The sequence below is a fragment of the Vombatus ursinus genome, unplaced genomic scaffold (genome assembly GCF_900497805.2).
Source record: "Vombatus ursinus unplaced genomic scaffold, bare-nosed wombat genome assembly UNPS02014804.1, whole genome shotgun sequence".
Taxonomy (NCBI): Eukaryota; Metazoa; Chordata; class Mammalia; order Diprotodontia; family Vombatidae; genus Vombatus; species Vombatus ursinus.
Window position 1 is genome coordinate 11,661,152 of NW_020954582.1, and position 20,440 is coordinate 11,681,591.

Here is a 20,440-nt window from a genome sequence, read left to right on the forward strand (position 1 = left end):
AGGAATTACTCTGTCTATACCAGAGCTTAGCTCAGGACCTGGCACATAGTAGGTACTTCATAAATGCTTATTGATTGATTGATTTCACCTGTTTTTTGTGTTTAACGATAGAGAATAACAACTGGAATGCTTTTGTCTGCTAGTAAAATCTCCCAAATTGTAGTGCATTAAAGAAAACATAAAAAAAAATTTAAAAAAGGGGGGGGGGGGAGAGGCTAGCCTCTTATCTGGAGAGCACATAGCTGTCAGAAGTGAGAAAAAGGTCACAGACCTCAGTGAGCACTGTGGCAGTTGATGTCGGCAGCTTTTGTTTCCTTGAATTTTTGGGGTGAAGCTGCAAAGACCTTGTCTGTGCCTCTGGCGTTTTTGCCCTGTAGTTAAGATTTTCCCTGTCAGTTATTTTGTGGGCATTTAGTGGACTTTGGGCCCTGGGGCTGGACCAGCCATTACACTGGGAGAATTGGAGAGAAAAATAAGTGAATTTCATGGAGGCGAGAATGTTAGTTTCATTCTCCCTGTCTTCTTGAGCCCTCATTTAAAATTAGGATTGTGACCCACCATGTGTGCATAATAATAATAATAATAATAATAATGATAATGATAGTAATAGTAATAGTAATAATGCTAATTGGGAGTCAGTATGGCATAGGGTGCTGGAGTTAGAGGCAAAGGTCCTGAATTCCAACCTATGGGGCTCTATCATTTATTTATCTGGATGACCTTGGAGAAGTCACATAACTTTTCTGCCTGTTGCCTCATCTGCAAAATAAGAGAGTGGAACTTGAAGACCTTCTAGGTCCCTTTTAATTCTAAAGCTGTGATCTGTTGGGTCCTAAAAAAAACAATCACAAGGCAGAAATCATCTCATGTTAATGAGAAGTTTCTTCGTTAATTGTCCCATGCAGTAGCCAGAATGCATCCGTGGCTGCAGGTAGCCCAGGCAAGGGACTCCCAAATTCCCCTAAACGGCCCCAATTTTTATACCTCTGCTCAGACAACTTTGGCTGCTTCTCTTTCCCAGCCAGTGGTCTCCATTTGATATGGTACTGACTCCAGTCCTTCTCCTTAGTCTGGGGACATTCTCTTTTCCAGAAGTCTTCTCTAGTTTACCAGCAACTCTCCTGCTGCCTTCTTCTGCTGTGTAACCTTGTGGATCAGCCTGAATTATTCTCCTTTATTACAGCATTCTGTTATAGTCAGAGGCAAAAATTGAACCCTTCAGATGCTAAATCCTGAAGACTAGAGGATCTCAAAGCCCCCTTCCACCTCTAACATCTCTGAGCCCATGAGAGACAGGGTGGTACAGTGGGAAGTGCCCTAGATTTGGAGACAGGACCTATATTCTGCTCCAACTCTACCTGGCTTGTTTTTGAGGTCTTGGGGCCTTGGTTTATTCATCATTAAAATGAGGGTGTTGTATAATCTCAGAAGTCCCTTGCAGCCCCCAATCTGTGATCCAGGCAGATAAAATATAGCTCCATGGTCTACTTTATTTGTATCTCTTCTTTACCATTATTCAGATTTTATTATGACACTGAGCATAAGATCATTGATTTAGAGATGGCAAGGGTCTTCGAGACATTCTAATCTAATCCCTGCCCCACACATGCTGCAGATGAAGAAACATGTTGCAGATGAAGTTAAGTGACTTATCCAGGGTGATACAACTTATAAATATCTGAGGCAGGATCCGAACCCAAGCCCACTGTCCTATCCACTCTGCCACACTGACTTTCTAATCTAGATTCCATTTCTTATTCCAATCGATCAGTCAATCAGTAGGTGCATTTATGAAGCACCTACTATGTGCCAGATACTGTGCTAAGCACTGGGGATACAAAAAGAGGCAGAAGACAGTTCCTGCCCTCAGGGAGCTTATAGTCTAATGGGGGGAGACTAAGAGCAAGCAAATATATCCTAACAAGCTCTATCCAGGATACAGGGGGAGGTGCTGGAATGGAGAGGGAGTGGGGCAGACTTCCTATAGGAGGTGGGATTTTTGTTGGGACTTCTAGGTAGCTCAGCAGCACACTGAGTTCCTGACCTGGGGAGCTGGGTCCTTTACCATCTTTGCGAGCCCAGCCGCTAGCACAACTTTCGTGCATATAATAGGTTCTTGACAAAATTTCGGTCTTATTCCCACCAAAATGAGTATCGATTAAGTCCCTACTGTGTGCCTAGGATTACAGTATGGAGACGGGGGATGTAACAGACGTCAAAGACAAAGTGTGTCTATGTATTTATGTGAAACAGAGAGCAATATGAGACTGTGTTTGATTGGGGACCCCAGCATGGAATGCCTACAAGTACCACAGAATCATCCTTGTGACATCGTGGAAAAGACCCTGGACCTGGGTATAATGCTGGTTTCCTCTCTGTAGAGCTGGAAGGATATCTAGAGCAACCTTTTTCTTTTAGAAAGGAAGAAACTGAAGTCCGGAATGAGTTAGTGACCTGGCTTAAGGCCGTAAGCAAAGACTAAGTGTCAGAGATAAGATTTGAACCCTGGTTCTTTTGACCCTGGATCAGTTCTTTCCACACTCACTAGCTTTGGGACTCTGGGCTAGTTACTTTATCTCCCCTGAAAGGGAGCCTAATAATCCTTGCATTCCACCCTTGCCCAGTCATTGCTTCATATCTGGGGCATTCTGAGCTTCAGATAATTTATTTATATTCAGTAACCGTTGGGTAAAAGACAATGCACTGGGAGATAAAAGCAGATAAAATCCACCTGCACCAAGAGACAAATCAGCTCACAAGGAAATTCCCTGGAGTCTCTGAGGAGCTCCCCTCCACAGCCCTAGAGCTTTCTTTAAAAACTCCCTGCCCAAAGGACACACATCCTGATCCCAGGTCCATCCCCCTGGGCTGAGTGAACTCAAAAGGCCCCAGGGGTACCCCCAGTGTTCTGGCTCAGCACAGCCCTGGTTGATGGGATGGAGGTGGGGTGGTAAATGGAGCCACCCTCAGTCACTTGGCCTCCTGGCCCACCCCAGATGCACTTTGTAAATTCCCTTTCCTGGGATGCTGTGGCCAATGAGTCAATCCCCCAGCGGCCGCCTGCTGGGGCTGAGTCACTCTCCTTTGCTGGCCTGTTCCTTGGAAAGCTGACTTGATTTCTTGTCCCCCACACTTTTCCTCAAGCCCTTTCAGCTTTCCTGGCTGAGATCTGGAGATTCAAATTCACCTCCAAACCACGATGAGTTATAGGAGGAGGATTTTAGGGGGAACCCTTAGGGCCTGGAATTGTGGGCAGGGAGTTGAGTTTGGTAGAGCCTGAGGGGGTGGGGGTGAGAAGGGCCGCAAAGTACAGGGAAATCTAGGTCAGTGTGGCCGGACTGGGGCCTTCAGGGATGACAGGAGCTTGGAAACAATGGAGGCAAAGAGAAAACTGGAGGTATCCAAAGGCGGGCAGATGGTGTCCTGGAATAGGCAGGAGAGAAACATCAGTTACAAAGTAATCAATGGGTTGTTTGTGTGAATCGGGGCAGGCAGGACTGATGTTACAGCCGCCGGGCGCTGGGCGATGACTTGTCTGGAAACGGTCTTCTTCCCAAGGCACATTTTCAGCCCAAGATGCTGGAAACTGGGCTCTTCGGGTGATCCGATGTAAGTGAAATGTATGGCAGCCTTTAAAGCCAGGCTCTCCATGGGGCCCCAGTCATTTTATTATATGTGTACATACCCAGACACATGTGTAAGCATTTACTTATTATATAGAAGTTGATTTGTTACATACTTATGTGTAAATTGATTTATGTGTAAATGTATCATATATTTATTATATATAAATTTGTTAATTATACATATATTTCTTCATTATATGCATAACAATTGCATTTCATTAGAATTGGTTTCCTTTGTAATCCTAGGTGTTCATTTTATGCATTTAAAAACATGATTCTGAGAAAGGCTCCGAAGGCCTCACCAGACGGCCAGAAGAGTCCAGGTTACCAAAAAAAAGTTAAGAATTCTTCCTTTCAAGTATCTATAAACCTCAGCAGCCACTTACCCTCTGCTTCAGTTTCCTCCTTTGTAAAATGGAGATAACAACAGTCCCTCCCTCCCAGTGTTGTGAGGGTCAAATGAGGTAATATTGGTGAAGTGCTTAGCGCAGTACCTGGCGTACAATATTTGTTGTTGCTTAGCATTTCAGTCACGTCCAAAACCCCATTTGGGTTTTTTTTTTGTTGTTGTTGTTTTTGCAAAGATACTGCAGTGGTTTGCCATTTCCTTTTCTAGTGCATTTTACAGAGGAGGAAACTGAGGCAAACAGGGTGAAATGACTTGCCCAGAGTCACACAGCTAGTAAGTGGCTGAGGCCAGATTTGAACTCAGGAAGATGAGGCTTCCTGACTCCAGGGCCAGTGCTTTAGGCATTATGGTGCCACCTAGCTGCCCTAGGACACTATGTCAATATTAGATTTTAAATTATTATTATTATTATTATTATGAATAGCAGTAGTAGTAGTAGTTGTAGTAGTAGTAGTTGTAGTAGTAGTAGTAGTAGTAGTAGTAGTAGTAGTGGTAGTGGTAGTGGTAGTGGTAGTGGTAGTGGTAGTGGTAGTAATAGAAGAAGCAGAAATAGGTAGGTGGCATAGATCCCTGAACTTGGAGTCAGAGCTGAGTTAAAATCCTTCCTGAGACACACACACACTAGCTGCATAAACTTGGGCAAATCCTTTAACCTTCATTTGCCTCAGTTTCTTCATCATAGAATGGAATAAAAACAGCACCTACCTCTCAGAGTTCTTGTGAGAATCAAGTGAGATAATATTTATAAAGGGCTTAGCTCAGTGCCTGGCACATAGTGCTTACATAATGTTGTTGTTATTATCCTATCTGATATGCTTGTGGTAATCATAACAAACACTAATAAATCTTAATCATAGGATTATAGATTATAGATTTGAAACCTTATAGCCCAACCCTCTCATTTTTACAGATGAGGAAAGTGAGGCCCAGGGAGGGGAACTGATTAGACTGGCCCAGATAATAAGTAACAGAGTGTTATTTGAACCAGGTGCCTTCTGACTCCAAATCTATTTACCTCTCACCGTACTAAGGAATTAGTTTGGGGAAAAAAATACCCCTTGCTTGAGAGAGAGAGAGGAAGAGAGAGTTTTGACAGTAATGTGTAGAATTTATTACATATGTTTGTTAACCAAAAAATATCACAAGTCCATGAGACGTGTTGCCAGACAGAGCAAGGGAAATAAAATGGAGTCATCGTGTCAGAGGGAATCCTCTTTCTCTTCTGCCATGTGTATGAAATTTTTCTTTCTGGTGTTTATATTTAGAATAAAAAAAATTAACTTAAAAAAAAGAAAAAAATTCTCTTTTTTGCCAGAAAACAAAACAAAACAAAACAGAACAAGTTTTCCCTTGGAGTCATTCTGCTGATACTTTCCGACTGGCGCCGGATGGCTGTTAATCCTCAGCTGAGATCCGGGTTCGGATATAGGACTGCTTGCTGCTACATTTATGTTTTCCTTCTTCGCCCAGGACAAGGGGCCCTTGAAAGCCTAAAGAAAAGGCCCAGGGCTTGGTTTGTTCTGACAAAGCGGGCAGAAGAGGGTCTGGGCTCACCGGGCTACTGCTAGTCCGTCAGTGGCCATTGAACAGCCGAGTTCTAGACTCTCAGGGTCCTGGCTCCAGCAGGTTTCTGTCTGTGCTGGAGGGAGGGGCAGCTGTGTCTGGTGCTCCCCCTTGACCCCCCATACTTGTGGCTTTAGGCCAACTCAAGGCCCCTTCCTTCCTCTCCCAACTTCTCACTCTCTCTTTTAACCTCGTATCCCTTTGAAACGTCGCCTAATGGGAAGGATTGTAGTAGGATCTAGAACCTGAGCTGGAGACCTCGAAGATCATTTAGCCTGACCCCCTCATTTATAGATAGAAAGCAAGGCCCAGTGGGGTTCAGTGACTTGTCCAAGGTCTCACTGACAATTATTGGAACCCTTGACTTGGCATTGCTGCTCTTTTTCTGAAGAAGACTAGAGCTCAGCTGACTGGATCTTTGCCAGTCAATTCAGCAAGCATTTATTAGGCACTTACTGTATGCCAGGTACTATGCTAGGTGCTGGGAGTACAAATACAAACTCAAAGACAGTCCCTGCCCTTGAGGAGCTTACAGCCTGTGGGGAAAGACAGCACATGAACTGAAAAGGACGTCTATTCCAGAGACAGAGGCATCTTCCAGGGTGAGAAGGCTGCTGGAAAATGGAGGGGAGATCTTCGGAGGAGTTGGGAAAGGAGGGAAGGAGTGAGTCTGGAAAACCTGGGTTCTAATCCTGGCAGCATTTTGGCTGGGCATTACTTAACCTCTCAGTGCCCCACCCCTGAGTCCCCAAAACTCCAGACCTCCAGCCAGAGACAGATTAAAATCTAATTGGGAAGTGTTTAGCAAAATAAAGAAAAATACAATAAAACAGAAATAATGTCAGCTTGGAGGTTTCTAAGTCAACCTGCTGCCCTCAGTTTCCATCTCACTACCCTGGGCAGCTCTGTAAAGCTCAGAGGTCACTGATCTGCTCTCACAGAGGTCCTTTCTGTCCTGGGAGTTCCTTTTGGCTGAAGAAATCAGAGATATGGTCAAAGAAAAAACCTTCCCCAGTCTCAGCACTCGCTGCTGGGCATACAGAGACAAAATTAAAACAGGGTTTGTCCCCGAGGAGTTGATGTTTTTTCAAGGGGAAATAATGGCCCCCATATATATATATAAACTATAATATATATATATAAAACATATATATATAACATATGTATAACATATATATATAACATATATATATAACTATATGCTGGTGGAATTGGCAAAGGCCTCCAGTGCTGGGGGCCCCTTGAGCTGATAAGAAGCCCTGAGTAGGAATGGGCACATGGGCATACAAGTATATAGCCCTTGGCAGTGGGCACAGATTGGCTTTCTTCTTACCTTTAAAAAAAAGACAAGTTTTTGATTCCTGGTTCCTGGGGTCCTAGGCCTGCCAGAAGCAGTAGAATTTGTCTTCAGTTTCTACTTCTCTCTGTATTCTAGTCCACAGGTGTCAGGCAGAGGTCAGCCTGCTTTAGAGTAGGAAGGAATAAAAGCTCCTTGAGAACCAGGTGGGGCAGGCCTCTGTTCACTGAACAGCTTTGCTGAGTGTCAATTAGTCCAGATTGTATTGAAATCAATTACGTGCTGGTGCTCGCTCACCTTCCGTGCACACAGCCAGTGACTGGGAGTCACCTAACAGGCTCTGGGGTCTGAGTCTGCTGGGCCTGCTCCCAGCGGGATGGGCTGGCTAGGTGTTCTCCAGGAGTGATCAGAGAACAGAGCCCATCTGTCTGGCTGCACAAGGGCGGCCTGTGGCCGGCCTGCATGGGATAATGTCTCCATTATACAACCTTATAAATGACACCCCTTGGATGAGTTTTATGGGAACTGGCTGCAGCCTGAATTCCATACCTGGCGGCTGCCTCCCAGGCTCTGGTGACTAAGCGAGAAATGAGGAGTGTCCCTGCTGCCAGGACGGCCTGGAAGAAGGGCTTTTTGTTTGTTTGTTTAAACCTGTTCTCGGCTACTGTGCCCAGGGCCCGCTCAACCTTGCAAGGGCAGCCCTCACAGTTTGGGAGCATTTGTATCTCTTTTGCCTATAAATTCCATTGACCTGATAACAGCAAAATTGTAAACTGATCCCTTCTCCTTTGATGATTAGGTGGACTTTTGGATGACTCCAACTATTTGTCTATTCAGCTGGTAAAATAAACTCTCTTGGTCTTCTCGATATGTGTTTACTTTTAAATTTGAGGAAGGAAATTCAATCCAATAATTCCGTTCATTTTTTAATTAATTTTTTTATTAATATCTTGTATTTTTATATAACCTTCATTTCTGAGTATACTCGTCTTGCTTCTCCTATCTGATATCCCTTGTTACAATGATTTTTTTTAAAGTAGGGAGCAAAAACAATTCAACAAAACTAACCTATATTTCAGTCGACTCTGACAGTATTTATAGTTCAGCAAACATCGATATAGGAGACTGAGTCACTTAACCTCTGTTTATCTCATTTTCCTTATCTGTAAAATGGGGATAATAATAGCACCTTCCCCCCAAGGCCGTTGGGAGGACCAAATAAGATACTAATGGTAAAGCAGTTGGCAGACCTTAAAGAGCCATTTCAACGTTAGCTCTTGTTTTTAATAATAATAGTAATAATCAACTGGATTGGTCCAGAGCCAAATTGTGTCCCATACTTCTACCTTCATGTTCTCAGAATTGGGAGAGAACCCAAACCCCTGTTTGTGGGGCTGTTTGAGGCACTAGGGCACAACACCATGTACTCCAAAGTACCTCATGTTATAGAGAATCTCATTGAATCTTCCATGGTCTTGAGTGACAGGCCATGGGGATATTCTTATTCTCATTCTATTGCACAAATAGACCTCTGGAGCTTTAGAACTGGGAGAGACCCTAGTAAGAGAGGTGGAGCTTCCAGAAAGAAGGTGAGAGGCCCTCTGTGCCCTCCCCTTGTCACCCCAAGGCTAGAATGGTGGCTTAGTTCTGGTTAGCAGAGTTTAGGAAGGATGCAGAAAAGTAGGAGAGCTTCCAAAATGGAGCCACTAGTGTGGTAGAGGTAGGGTTGGGGGAGGCCATAGAGGTCAGCTCATATGGCTAAGGGTCCCGAGATTGTGCCCTGTGGTCATCAGAGAAGACTCAGAGGGCGTGCTAGGGGCTTTCTTTGATTTTGTGAAGGGTTTGGTTTGGCCCTATGTAGTGGAATTCTGAGCAGTGGATGGAGGTCACAGATCAGCAAATTTAGACTTAAGATTGTGTAAAAACTACCTAACAAAGAGAGTTGGCCCAGAGTGGGATGGGCTACCCTAAGAGGAAGGGGTTCCCTCCTATTGGAGGTCTTCCAGCAAAGGCTAGAAGGCCATCATTGGGCACATTATGGGGGTAATTCTCTTCCAGGTGTGGGTTGCTAAGGTCTCGCCCATTGGAGTTCTTCCAGCAAAGGCTGGAAGGCCATCATTGGGCACATTATGGGGGTAATTCTCTTCCAAGTGTGGGTTGCTAAGGTCTCGCCCATTGGAGGTCTTCCAGCAAAGGCTGGAAGGCCATCGTTGGGCACATTATGGGGGTAATTCTAGTCCAGGTGTCCTAAGGTCCCTCCCAACTCTAAAATTCTGTCATTATCCCAACTTGCCTGAGGTTGTATGGCTGGTAATTACGAAGTGGGAGGGCTTTGAAATCATAAAATCTGAGCTGGAAAGGCTTTGAGGTCATCAGTCAGATGAAGAAACTAGGGACATTTAGCCTGGAGAAGAGAAGTCCTGGATGTCTCCATGCTGGGGGAGGGGTACTGTTGTCTGTAAGTACACGAAGAGCTGTCAGAAGGAAGAGGGATTGAATTAGCTCTTCGTGGCTCGAGAAGGCAGAACTAGGAAGAATAATGTCGATAGGAATTCCAGGGAAGCAGATTTCCACTCAGTGTGAGCCAAAAGGTCCTCGCAAGTTGAGACAGCTCAAAGTGGAATGAGCTGCTGAGGAAGGCAGGGCTTTCTTGTTGCTGGGGAGGGGGACGTTCAGGGTGAATGATCACTTACTAGGGATGTTGTTGGGGGAGGGGATCAGAGACTAGACGGGATCTGATCAGGGAAAGTCCTAGATATTGCGCACTCCCCTTGTCCTAATGACTTGAATCCAGGGTCTGGACTCCCAAATTTATGTTAAACTGTCTCTGTGTGCTGCTGTTACTCAATCACTACCACGTCAGTCAGCTGGTAAACACACCATGTGTCAGTAATGTGGAAACATGTTTAACATGATTGTACGTGTAGAACCTAGATCAGATTGCTTGCCATCTTGGGGAGGGAGGAGGAGAGGGAGAGATGGAGAAAAATTTGGAACTCAAAATCTTATAAAAAAATGAATGTTGAGGGGCAGCTAGGTGGCGAGATGGAGAGAGCACTGGCCCTGGAGTCAGGAGGACCTGAGTTCAAATCCTGCCTTAGACACATGATACTCACTGGCTGTGTGACCCTGGGCAAGTCACTTAACCCTGATTGCCTCGCCAACAACAAAAAAATGAATATTGAAAACTAGCTTTACGTGTAATTAGAAAAAATAAAATACTATTTACATAGAAAATAAATAAATTGGGGAGTAGGAGGGGACAAGCTATGCGTCAGGTGCTGTGGTAAGCATTGGGGATACAGAGAAAGGCAAGACCAGTCTCTGCCCTCACAGAGTTCACATTACTAATAGAACAACAAGGTATATACACAGGAGAGGGACTGTCGTCTCAAGGGGGAGGCATTAGTGCCTGGGGATCCGGGAGAGGTCGTCTTCTCGAGATGGCGGGATTTGAACTGAATTGTGAAGGGAGCTGGGAATTCCAAATGGTGGCGGTGAGCAGGAGACTGAGAGAGCCTGCCAGGGCCCAGGGTCGCTGGACTTCGGGATCCATAGATGGGAGTCAAGGGTCAGGCTCTGCAAAGGTGGGAAGGGGCCCAGGTTTAAGAAAAGCTCTCAAGACCAAACCCTGTCGCTTTTGACTTGAGAGAAGTTTCTAGCATTTACAAGATGTCAGACTGCAGGATCCGGGTTAGAATTTGGTTCCGTCGTCTGTGGATTGATGATGAGACTCTGCAGAGGCCCATTGCATCATTATCATTCAAAGCGTCTCCCTCTTTCCACCCATTCAAAGACAAGAGGACCGGTTCGTTTTTAGATTTGCAGAAAGCCAGCTCAGCGTCAAAGCTGCAGGGAGAAGAAAGGCTCAGCCGCTCGTTGGGTTTTGGTTTGGATCCCAAAGAGGACTGGGCAGTTGGGAGTAGCTCTGTGTCTGGAGACCGAGGGCCTGGGCTCAGACTCCCCGTGCCCCTGGACCTGGCCCTGAGAAGCATTCTCTTGGGAGGCGCTCTCCTCCCGGTGCTCCAGAAAGCAACCAGAAGTGGCCACAGAATTCGGGCAAGCCACTGAGGCAACGTTTTGCAGTGGAAAGAACCAGTAAATTTGGAGGCAGAGGACCTGGGTTCAGATCCTGCTTTCTGCTACTACTTGTGTGTCCTTGAGAAAGATGCTGTCCTCTGTGAGTCCGTTTCCTAATCTGTAAAATGAAGAGGTTGGACTAGATGACCTTTAGGGTCCCTTCTATCTTTAAACCTATGATCCTAAGTCTAAGACCATGTACTTAGGGGTGTTTTTCTTTCCCCTTGGGAGTCAACATAGAGACCTTTATTTTAAATTTATTAAAAAACCTTTTTTTTTATTGTTATTAAACACCAAATAAAACGAGCATTTCCACATAGTAGAATAGAAAAGGAGGATGGCACCTGAAATTGCAGATCTCTGTTACATGCACGTTGGTTTTCTTTTTAAATATGTACTGAGTTTGAAAGCTGTCTCTGAGAGAGCTCAAAGGTGCCCTGGAAATGTGCTACGCTGATGAGCAAGTGCTAGGCCTCCAGAAGACCAGCCCCGCCTCAGGGCTCAACAGAAGCAAGGCTTCCTCCTACTTCGCCTAACTCGTCCAGAAAGGCTCCCTGTCCCCCCACCCCCAGCCCCCCCCTCCGGGGCCAGGAGGCAGCGGACCCAAGCAGCCTCTGGTAAAGGTGGCCTGGCACGTCTCGCCAGCTGATTACGCCACATTCCTTTGAGCTGGGTAGGTATGCGGAGGTTCCCTGTGTTAGGTTACACTTTGGGAACCGGAGCCCACATTCAGCCTGAGCAGAAACCTCAAGCTAAGCCGTTTGTGGGCTTTTTCTGTAATCACAACCCCGGCTCAACCCAGATTTCAGATTGCGGCCCCTGTGGCCAGGATTCTTGCCAATTCCGGCTGCTTTGGGGAGCTCTGGGAGAAGGATGTCTCCGGGGAGAGTTCTCAGGGCTCTCTCCAGGGGCAGAAGTTGAAATCAGTCATCTCCTCGAATAAATGATTGAACAAAGGAAAAAGCATTTATTTTTCTGATGCTTGCTGACGACCATCCGCTGTGCTAAGCATGAAGGGTAGGTCTGGAGGCAGAGCCAGACCTGCCCACAAGGAGCCTCCATTCTAATTGGCAGGGGCTGTGAGCCTTTTTTTTTTTTCTGTCCTGGACCCCTTGTGTGGGCAGTCATTCTGGGGAAGCTATGGACTGCCTCTCCGAATCATGTTTTTAAGTGTATAAAATAAAATACAGAAGATTACAAAGGAAACCAATAATATTGAAAAATAGCTATCAAAATACTTTTTTTTAAAGTCCACGGATCCCAGCTTCAGAAATCTGGTAATAATAGGAGACGACATTTCTAGAGGACCAGACAGTAGAAGATGGCTGCCAGGGAGTAGGGAATGAACACCCTGAATGTTGATGGGGCCCCTCTGAACTGGTGGGCCTGGTGAGGAGCTCTCCAGTCAGGATGGCAGGGGCCCCAGGGCTGGAAGGAGATACTGTTGTATAGCATTTTATACTAATGATCACAAAATCACCCAGCCAGATTGGCCCTTAGAAATAATTGAGTCCCATTTTACAGAAGAGTAAACTGCAGCCCAGGGAGATGGTGTGATTTTCTCATGCTCGCCCAGCACAATTGGTGTGGCAAACCAGGAGCCATCTTGCTCCTGGCCCACGGCTTTGTGCGTGTCACTGGGGACTCTGCTTTGTATCTGTCATCACATCCGTGATCGAGGAAGGAAGGGAAGAGAATAAGCCTTTGTTAAGTGCCTACTATGTGCCAGGTACATCACAAATACTATTTGATCCTCACAGTAGCCCTTCAAGGTAGGTGCTGTTATTAGCCTCATTTTACAGTTGAGGAAACTGAGGCATCTGATGCTTAATACCTGTCTCATGATAAGCTGGCCTTACTCCTTACCGAGGCTGACCCCTTTTTCTGGTCAAGCCATTCTATTGCTTCCATCTCCTCCAACAGATTTCCCCCCCGCCCCGTCATCCCGTTCTTTCACTTATTTTCAATTTCTCCCTCTCTACTGTAGAGGCTCCTTCCCTACTGCCTACAAACATGCCCATGTCTCCCCCATCCTGAAAACCCCCTCCCTCGATTCTTCTGTCCTGCTTTCGGTCATTCTGTTTCTTCTCTGGGCTGTCTACAGGAGGGCCCTCCACTTTCTCTCCTCTTCCTCCCTTCTTTACTCCTTACAATCTGGCTTCTGACCTTGTCATTCCACCAAACCTGGTCTCTCCCAAGATCTCTTCACTGTCAGATCCAGTGGCCTTTCTTCTGTCCTCATTCTCTGTGCCCTCGCTGCAGCCTCTGACATTGGATCCCTCTCTCTCTTCTCTCTAGGTTTTCAGGACAGCTCCCTCTTCCCTGGTTCTCCTCCTACCTCTCTGACCGCCCCTTCTCTGTCCCTTTTGCTGGATGCCCCCCCACCCCCGATTATGCCCTCTAGCCATAGGAGTCCCTCAGGGCTCTGTCCTGGACCCCCTGCTCTTCCACACCAGTTCATGTGGTGATCTCATCGGCTCTCCTGGATTTAATTACCATTTCTGTGCTGATGATTCCCAAATCTGCCTTTTCTGCCCTCTCTGCTGACCTCCAATCTCACATTTCCAACTGCCTTTCAGAGTCCGTAGACATCTTGAGCTAATCATGTTCAAAGCACACCATATTATCTTTTCCCTTCCCTTAATCTGCCCTCCTAACTTTCTTAGTACTCTGAAGGGCAGCACCCTCCAGGCTCACAACCTAGGAGTCATTCTGGGAGCCTCGGTATCTTTACTCCATACTCACCCCCCAGTGTCCGAGCTCCTGCCAAGGCCTGTCCGTTTCATCTTTGCGGCATCTCTCCAGTACGCCCCCTTCTCTCCTCTGCTGCTGCCCTCATCATGGTGCAGACCCTCGTCACCTCACACCTACACTATGCACTAGCTGCTGGGGGGGAGTCTGCCTGCCTCAAGCCCTCCCACTCTAGTTCATCCTTCACTTAGCCAGTAACACGATTTTATCAAGATCAGGTCTGACCCCCCCCCCCCCCCCCCCACCCCCAGTAAATTGCAGGAGCTCGTTATTGCTTCAGGGATCAAATTCTAAAAGCTCTGTCTGGCATTCCAAGCCCTCCCTAACCTGCCCCCTCCTATCTTTCCAGTTTTCTTACAATGTACTCTTGGGACAGGACCTCTTGGCTGTCATTTTCTCTGGCTGCCCCCCCCCCCCCCCCCACTTTCCTAGAACACTCTTCCCTCCTCCTCTCAACCGTTGACCTCCCAGTCCCCCATCTTCCACGGAAGCCTTCCCCAAGCCCTCCTAATCCCCCTGCCTTCCTTCTGTTGTTTGTTTCCTATTTACCCCATGTAGCGTTTGTTTCTATATATTTGTTTGTCTCCCCCATTAGATGGGAGCTCCTTGAGGGCAGGGACTGTCTTTTGTCTCTCTTTGTATCCCCAGTGGTTAGCACTGTGCCTGGCACATAGTAGGTGCTTAATACATGCTTATTGATTGACCTTAACCTCCCAGGACCTCAGTTTCCCCTCCTGTAAAATGAGAGCATCAGACTCAGTGGCCTCTTTGATCCCTTCCAGTCTGTGATCCTCTGACTCTGTGAGCCTCAGTTCTCTTATCTGTAAAATGGAGATGAGAACATCTGCACTACTCACCTCAGGTGGTAACTGGGCTCATTTATGTGAAGTGCTTTGTGAATTTTCAAGCACTGTCACCGTAGCATGGGCCGGAAGGGACTTCAGAAAGCAGCTAGCCCAGCTCTCCCATTTACAGATAAAAAAACTGAGGCCCAGAGAGGGGAAGTCTCTTCTCTGCATGGTCCCCCAAGTTAGGGAACATCGGCAAGTGGGATCTGAACCCAGGCCCTCCCTGCTGCAGAGCCAGCATCTTTTCTGCTGCCCTACTCGGTGGTCGTTATTTGGTGTTCTGCCCCATGGTGCCCCAAGGCCAAATGTTTTGGAAAGGGCTCCTTCAGGGCCTCAGAGAGCCCAGGATCATGGGGGGTGCTGCGGTCTGAGAGATTGAGACCCCTCAGGGACCGGACTATAGGATGGGGTCATCTGGAATGAGTTCACAGACTCAAGCATTCTTTGAGTCAAGGTGGCAAAGATCCATTGTTACGCTATACAGCAGGCATAGCTCCTTAAGGAATTCTGCCGTGGTGGGCAGAGCTCCTTAGGGAACTTGCAACCTAATGGGAATGATGCTAAAGCTTATATAGGAAAAGTAGTGAATTATGTCATTCATTACTAGGAGCCTCTGGGGCCAGGGGCAGGAGAGGGTTCCTAAGGGTATGTTTTTGGTCTGTTATGTCTGTAACAAGGTAGTTTCAGGAGTTGACGTCTATAGCTGGACCTCTGGATTGTGTACGTAACTGTGGCGCATCGGTACTTGATAATTCTGCTGCTACAAGATAGTCCTGTTCATACAAGGGAAATTCTATAGAGGTCAGCTTGTTCTTGTAACAGGGAAAGATAGCTGACCTTACTGGGCCCACTCATGAGTCACTGCCAGAGACAGGGTCCTTGGGCAGGAGGGAAACGATCAGGGATAGTGTTTCTGAGGCCAGGAAGAAAAGTGATCTTGGAAGTGGGGTCTGAGTACAAGCACCCAGCACCTATCGGGGTATTTTGGCCAAACTCCTGGGTCAGAGCAGGAAGTATCTTTGCCAAGAAAACCTCAAACGGGGTCACCAAGGGTCAGACACAAATGATTGATTAAACAACAAAAGGTAGGCAAAATGCTTTCTCCCTCTCTCTCTCTGTTATTTTATCCTTTCAATAACTCTTACAAATAGGTGCTATTATCACCACTGAGGAGGCTGAGTCTGGGAGAGTGTAAGTTACTTGAAATGAAATAACATGGAAAGAGTTTTAAAAACCTTAAAGTTAAGTCAGTCAGTCAGTCAGTCAACATTTATTAAGCACCTACTATATGCCAGTATACACCTGGTCCCAAAGTTAGTTATTACATTGAACTGGCTTCTCATCATAAGAGCTCACATTTATATGACACCTTCCATACATTAGCTCATTGAATCTTCCCAGCAATTCCTTGAGGTAGGAGTTATTATTATTATGTTATTAAAAGGTAGGTCATGCCATTATTATCCCCGTTTAACAGATGGGGAAACTGAGGCAGGCAGCAGTTAAATGATTTGCCCAGAGTGACACAGCTCATAAGTATCTAAGGTGGGATATGAACCCAGGTCTTCCTGACTCCAAGTCCAGTGCTCTATCCTTTGTATCATGCCTCCTTTCATGTCTTCCTGTGTTGCTTCTTTGCACATTATTATGATTATTTGTATAGCTTGTTCTCCTAGTTCTGCTCACTTCACTCTGTATCAGACCTTACAAGACAGTCTTATAAGGAAGACTTCTTTCCACTAGTCCGTTGACCTTTCTGGGCCTCAGTTTCCTCATCTGTTGGGTTTGTTGACTTCTTTTTCTTTCCTTTTTTTTGCTTTTTGGTGAGGCCATTGAGGTCATGTGACTTGTCTGGGGTCACACAGCTATTAAGTGTTAAATTTGAACTCGGGTCCTCCTGACTGTAGGACTGGAGCTCTATCCACTGCGCCACCTAGCTGCCCCTGGTTGACTTCTAAGTTCCCTCTTAATCCTGACTCTGCCGTCCTCACATTGACCATTCCACAGAGTGCCCCAGTATTCTCTTATATTCATAGCCCCCATTTGTCCTGCCATCTCCACCATTGATGGACGCCATTTTCCCTGCCAAGCATTGATGCTCATCTCCAAAGTGCCCATGTCTTGATTTTTCCCCAGCCTCATTTCATTTTCCGTGACCCATCATTTCAGCATGATTTCTCCATGGACACAAATGGAAATCTGGCCCCGCCCCTTGGTAGACAGATGGCCTGCAGGACTGACTGTGGCCAACAGAATCCCAGCCCTGGTAGCTGCACCTCCTGATGCTCACCGTCTGCCCTCTTCTCGAGGCTGGTCCTTGGAAAACAAGGACATGGTGCATCATCAGGCCTGTCCTGAAGCTTTTCTAGCTTGGGAGCACCTGTCACAGCTTACTGTCTGGTGGCTTAACCTTCAGTCGGTCAACAAACACTTATTAAGTTCCATATAGTAATATGTCAGGCATTGTGCTAAATGTTGGCGATACTCCTCCAGGAGCTCACAGTCTACTGGGGAGACAATGTGTCCACAAATAAATATGTGCAGAAGAGATGAAACGCAAACTGAGCGAGAAAGGCGCTAATAGCTAGGGAGCTGGGCTGCAGGAGCACAGGAAGGGCATTCGGCAGAAAGCTGAGTTGGAGCTGAATCTTGAAGGAAGCCAGAGATGCTTAGGGGTGGCAGGACAGGGACAGCATTCCAGGCAGGGGGCACAGCCAGTACAAACAGTCTATCAATGTCTAGCAAAGCAGTCGGTTGGTTTGGAGCCTAGAGCTCTGAACGTGAAACCAAGAAGGCCAGAGTTTGAATCGTGCTACACATACTTACCAGCTCTATGACCCTGGGCAAGTCACTTAACCTCTGTCTGCCTCAGTTTCTTCATCTATGTGTTTTACTTTGTGCATTTGAAAACATGATTCTGACAAGGGACTCCTACACTCTCCCAGACTGCCAAAGGGATCCATTACTCACAGAAAGGTAGAGAATCCATCCTTGCTGTTGGGGACCTCGAAGTCCAACCCTGTCATCTTATGGATGAAGAAACCGAGAGCCCAGGAAGGGAGGGGACTTGCTTTCGTGTATTCGTCCTCTGGTTGGGTGATCCTTTACAATGGAGCTCAGTCTTCTCCCTAGTGGGTAGACCCTTTTTCAAGGACTTATTTCCAGAATTTTGCTTCTTCAAACTGGCGTCCTTGTAGGTGAGAATGGATGCTGGGCTGAATTGGATACCTAGATCTCTTTCGCCCTGAAATTCCTACACTGCAGTGTGTATGGAAGGAAAATGTCATTTTTTCCTGCTTCTGAAAATATTTCCTTCTTGCACATTGGGTGCCATCTGGAGAGGAGTTATTAGCGAGATTAGCCAAACACACTTTCGAGTCAGCCCAATAGGACTGACGCCTTCAGACTGGTCTCAGCTTGTTTCCCTGTGGGGTGGAGAGAGGGTGAATCCAAAGCCCTCCCCAGTGCCATATGGAGGAGGTGGGGGCATAGTTCCCACTGGCTGCTGCTTGGTTCTGCTGCCCTTGGAATGTCCCTGGGGCGCTCAGGGCGGTGGCTGACGGGCACAGGGAAGAAAGTTCAGCTCGAAAACCAAGGGTCTGTTTGGTTGTGTTTTGCAGGCAATAGAGTATGACGGCTGGACTGACACCTTGTTCCTTCTACAGTTCACATTGTCCTGTGTGATGGGGTAAGTGTTAGGTTTGCACTTTGCGCTGCTGCTGCAGGTCTCGGAGCTTGCTTTCTTGGAGGAATGATAATCTTTCTTGTGCTCCATCTTGATTGTATCATGGATTTTAAAGCTGAAAGGGGCCTTTGAGACCTCCTGGCCCAATCTCATCCCTTAGCAGATGAAGAAACTGAGGCCCAGAAGAAAGAAAGTGACCCGCCCATTGCCCCACAGAACACGATTCACACCCGGGTCATGACTTCCAATCCAGGGGTCTTTGCACTGTATCATGTGCCTTCCTGGACCATGGCAGTTTCTCAGGGGTCTGAAAGGGTCACCTCCCTTCTTCATGTATCTTAGAGCTGTTAATGAGGAGACTTAATTGAGCTCCTTGGCAAGTACTAACAGAACAAAGAATGGGTCCTGGCTGGCAGAGAGAGGCCAGCATTATACAGTGGGACAACACTCACCCTAGAGTGAGAGGGCCTGGGTTCGAATCCCACCTTGGACATATTGTCAAAGTCACAAGCTGCCTGAGTTTCAGCCGCAGAAGGAGGTGGTTGGGCTGGATGGCTTCGAAGGGCCTTTCTACCTCTTCTGTCTGTGTTCCTCGGGGCAGCCGATGCTCGATTCAGGCCCCAAGCTTTGGAGCTCGCTCTGAGCTGCTGACAGTGTGGTGAGAGGGGAACACAGCTGGATCTGCAGACAGAGGACTTGGGTTCAAATCATACCTGGGTGATTTACTATCTGTGTCACCTTGGGCCTAACCTCCCAACTTCATTTCTTCAGCTTCATAATGAGAGGGGTAGGCCAGATGACCTCAGAGGGCCCTTCTAGCTCCAAATCTCTGATCTTACACTCCCCTCCAGAGTTATGATCTACAGACTTAATAAATTTGATATTCTTAAGGGAGAGCACAGCTCGGTGGTGCAGTGGATAGAAAGCCGCACTTGGAGTCAGGACGACCTGAGTCCAGATGTGGCCTCAGATACTCACTAGCTGTGTGACCCTGGGCAAGTCACTTCATTCTGTCTTCCTCAGTTTCCTCATCTGTAAAACAAGCTGGAGAAGGAAATGGCAAACCACTAAAGTATCTGCCAAGAAATGGGGCCATGAAGATTCAGACATGACTGAAAATGACTGAAGAAAAAGTCCCCAGCCGGCATTCATGTGACCCTTTCAGATTTGTAAAGTGATTTACATTCTGTATTTCATTTAGTGACCAGGGTGTCTGAAGTCTGGGACTGCTGCTCTCTGGTATTTGCAGGACCGGGTTTTCTCAGGCCACTCATTTCACGCACACAGAACCTCAGAACAGGGTAGTCCCCTCCACGCCCAGCAAGGATCCTTCCTCCAGCATTGCCCATGGAGGTAAATCCCAGCTGTGCAGGACAACCCACAGCCTCTTGGGGGCAGCCCTTGAGTGGGGTTTAGCTTTGATAATGGTTCTAGTGGCTTACATGAAGCCCAAATTGGGTTCTCCGAAGGCCACTCCATCCATTGCTTCACCGAGGGTGATGCAATCTGACCTGAGTTCTCTGGACATCCTGTGGAGTGTTGTTGTTCAGTCATTTACAGCTGTATCTGCCTCTTCGTGACCCCATTTGAGGTTTTCTTGGCAGAGATCCTGGAGTGGTTTGCCATTTCCTTCTCCTATTCATTTTACAGATGAGGAAACTGAGGCAAACAGGGTCACACAGCTAGTAAGTGTCCGAGGTGGGATTTGAACTCACGAAGATGAGTCTTTCTGATTTCAAGCTGGGTGTGTTACAGATTGCGCCGCCTACCTTCCCTTCTCTGGGCCTCAGTCTTCTCAATTATAAAATGAGGGGGTTGATCTAGATCAGGGTAGGGAATCTGTGGCCTTGAAGCCACATGTCGCCTTCTAGGTCCTCAAGCCCTTTGACTGAATCCAGACTTACAGAATAAACCCCCTTAATAAAAGGATTCATTGTGTAAAACTTGGATTCACTCAAAAGGCCACACCCGAGGACCTCGAAGGCCACACCCGAGGACCTCGAAGGCCACATGTGATCTGGAGACCACAGGTTCCCCACCCCTGGTCTAGATGCTTTGAGGTCCCTCCTGGCTCCAGATGGTCCCTGCCCTCTAGGAATTGCCATTTGATCAGGGAATGCAACATATACAACCTGTGTCACCACCCACCTCGTGCCTCGGCATTGACTTTGGTGACAGGCA

General features: G+C 46.9%; 1 protein-coding gene across 1 annotated transcript in view; it reads left to right on the forward strand.

The window, feature by feature from the left end:
* Positions 1-20,440, forward strand: part of SLC35D1 (solute carrier family 35 member D1) — a 61,314-nt gene that overhangs the window by 24,027 nt on the left and 16,847 nt on the right. Inside the window, exon 9 of the mRNA XM_027874056.1 lies at positions 18,195-18,262. Within this exon, the coding sequence (XP_027729857.1) occupies positions 18,195-18,262 (68 nt within the window). The remainder of the gene's footprint in view (positions 1-18,194; positions 18,263-20,440) is intronic.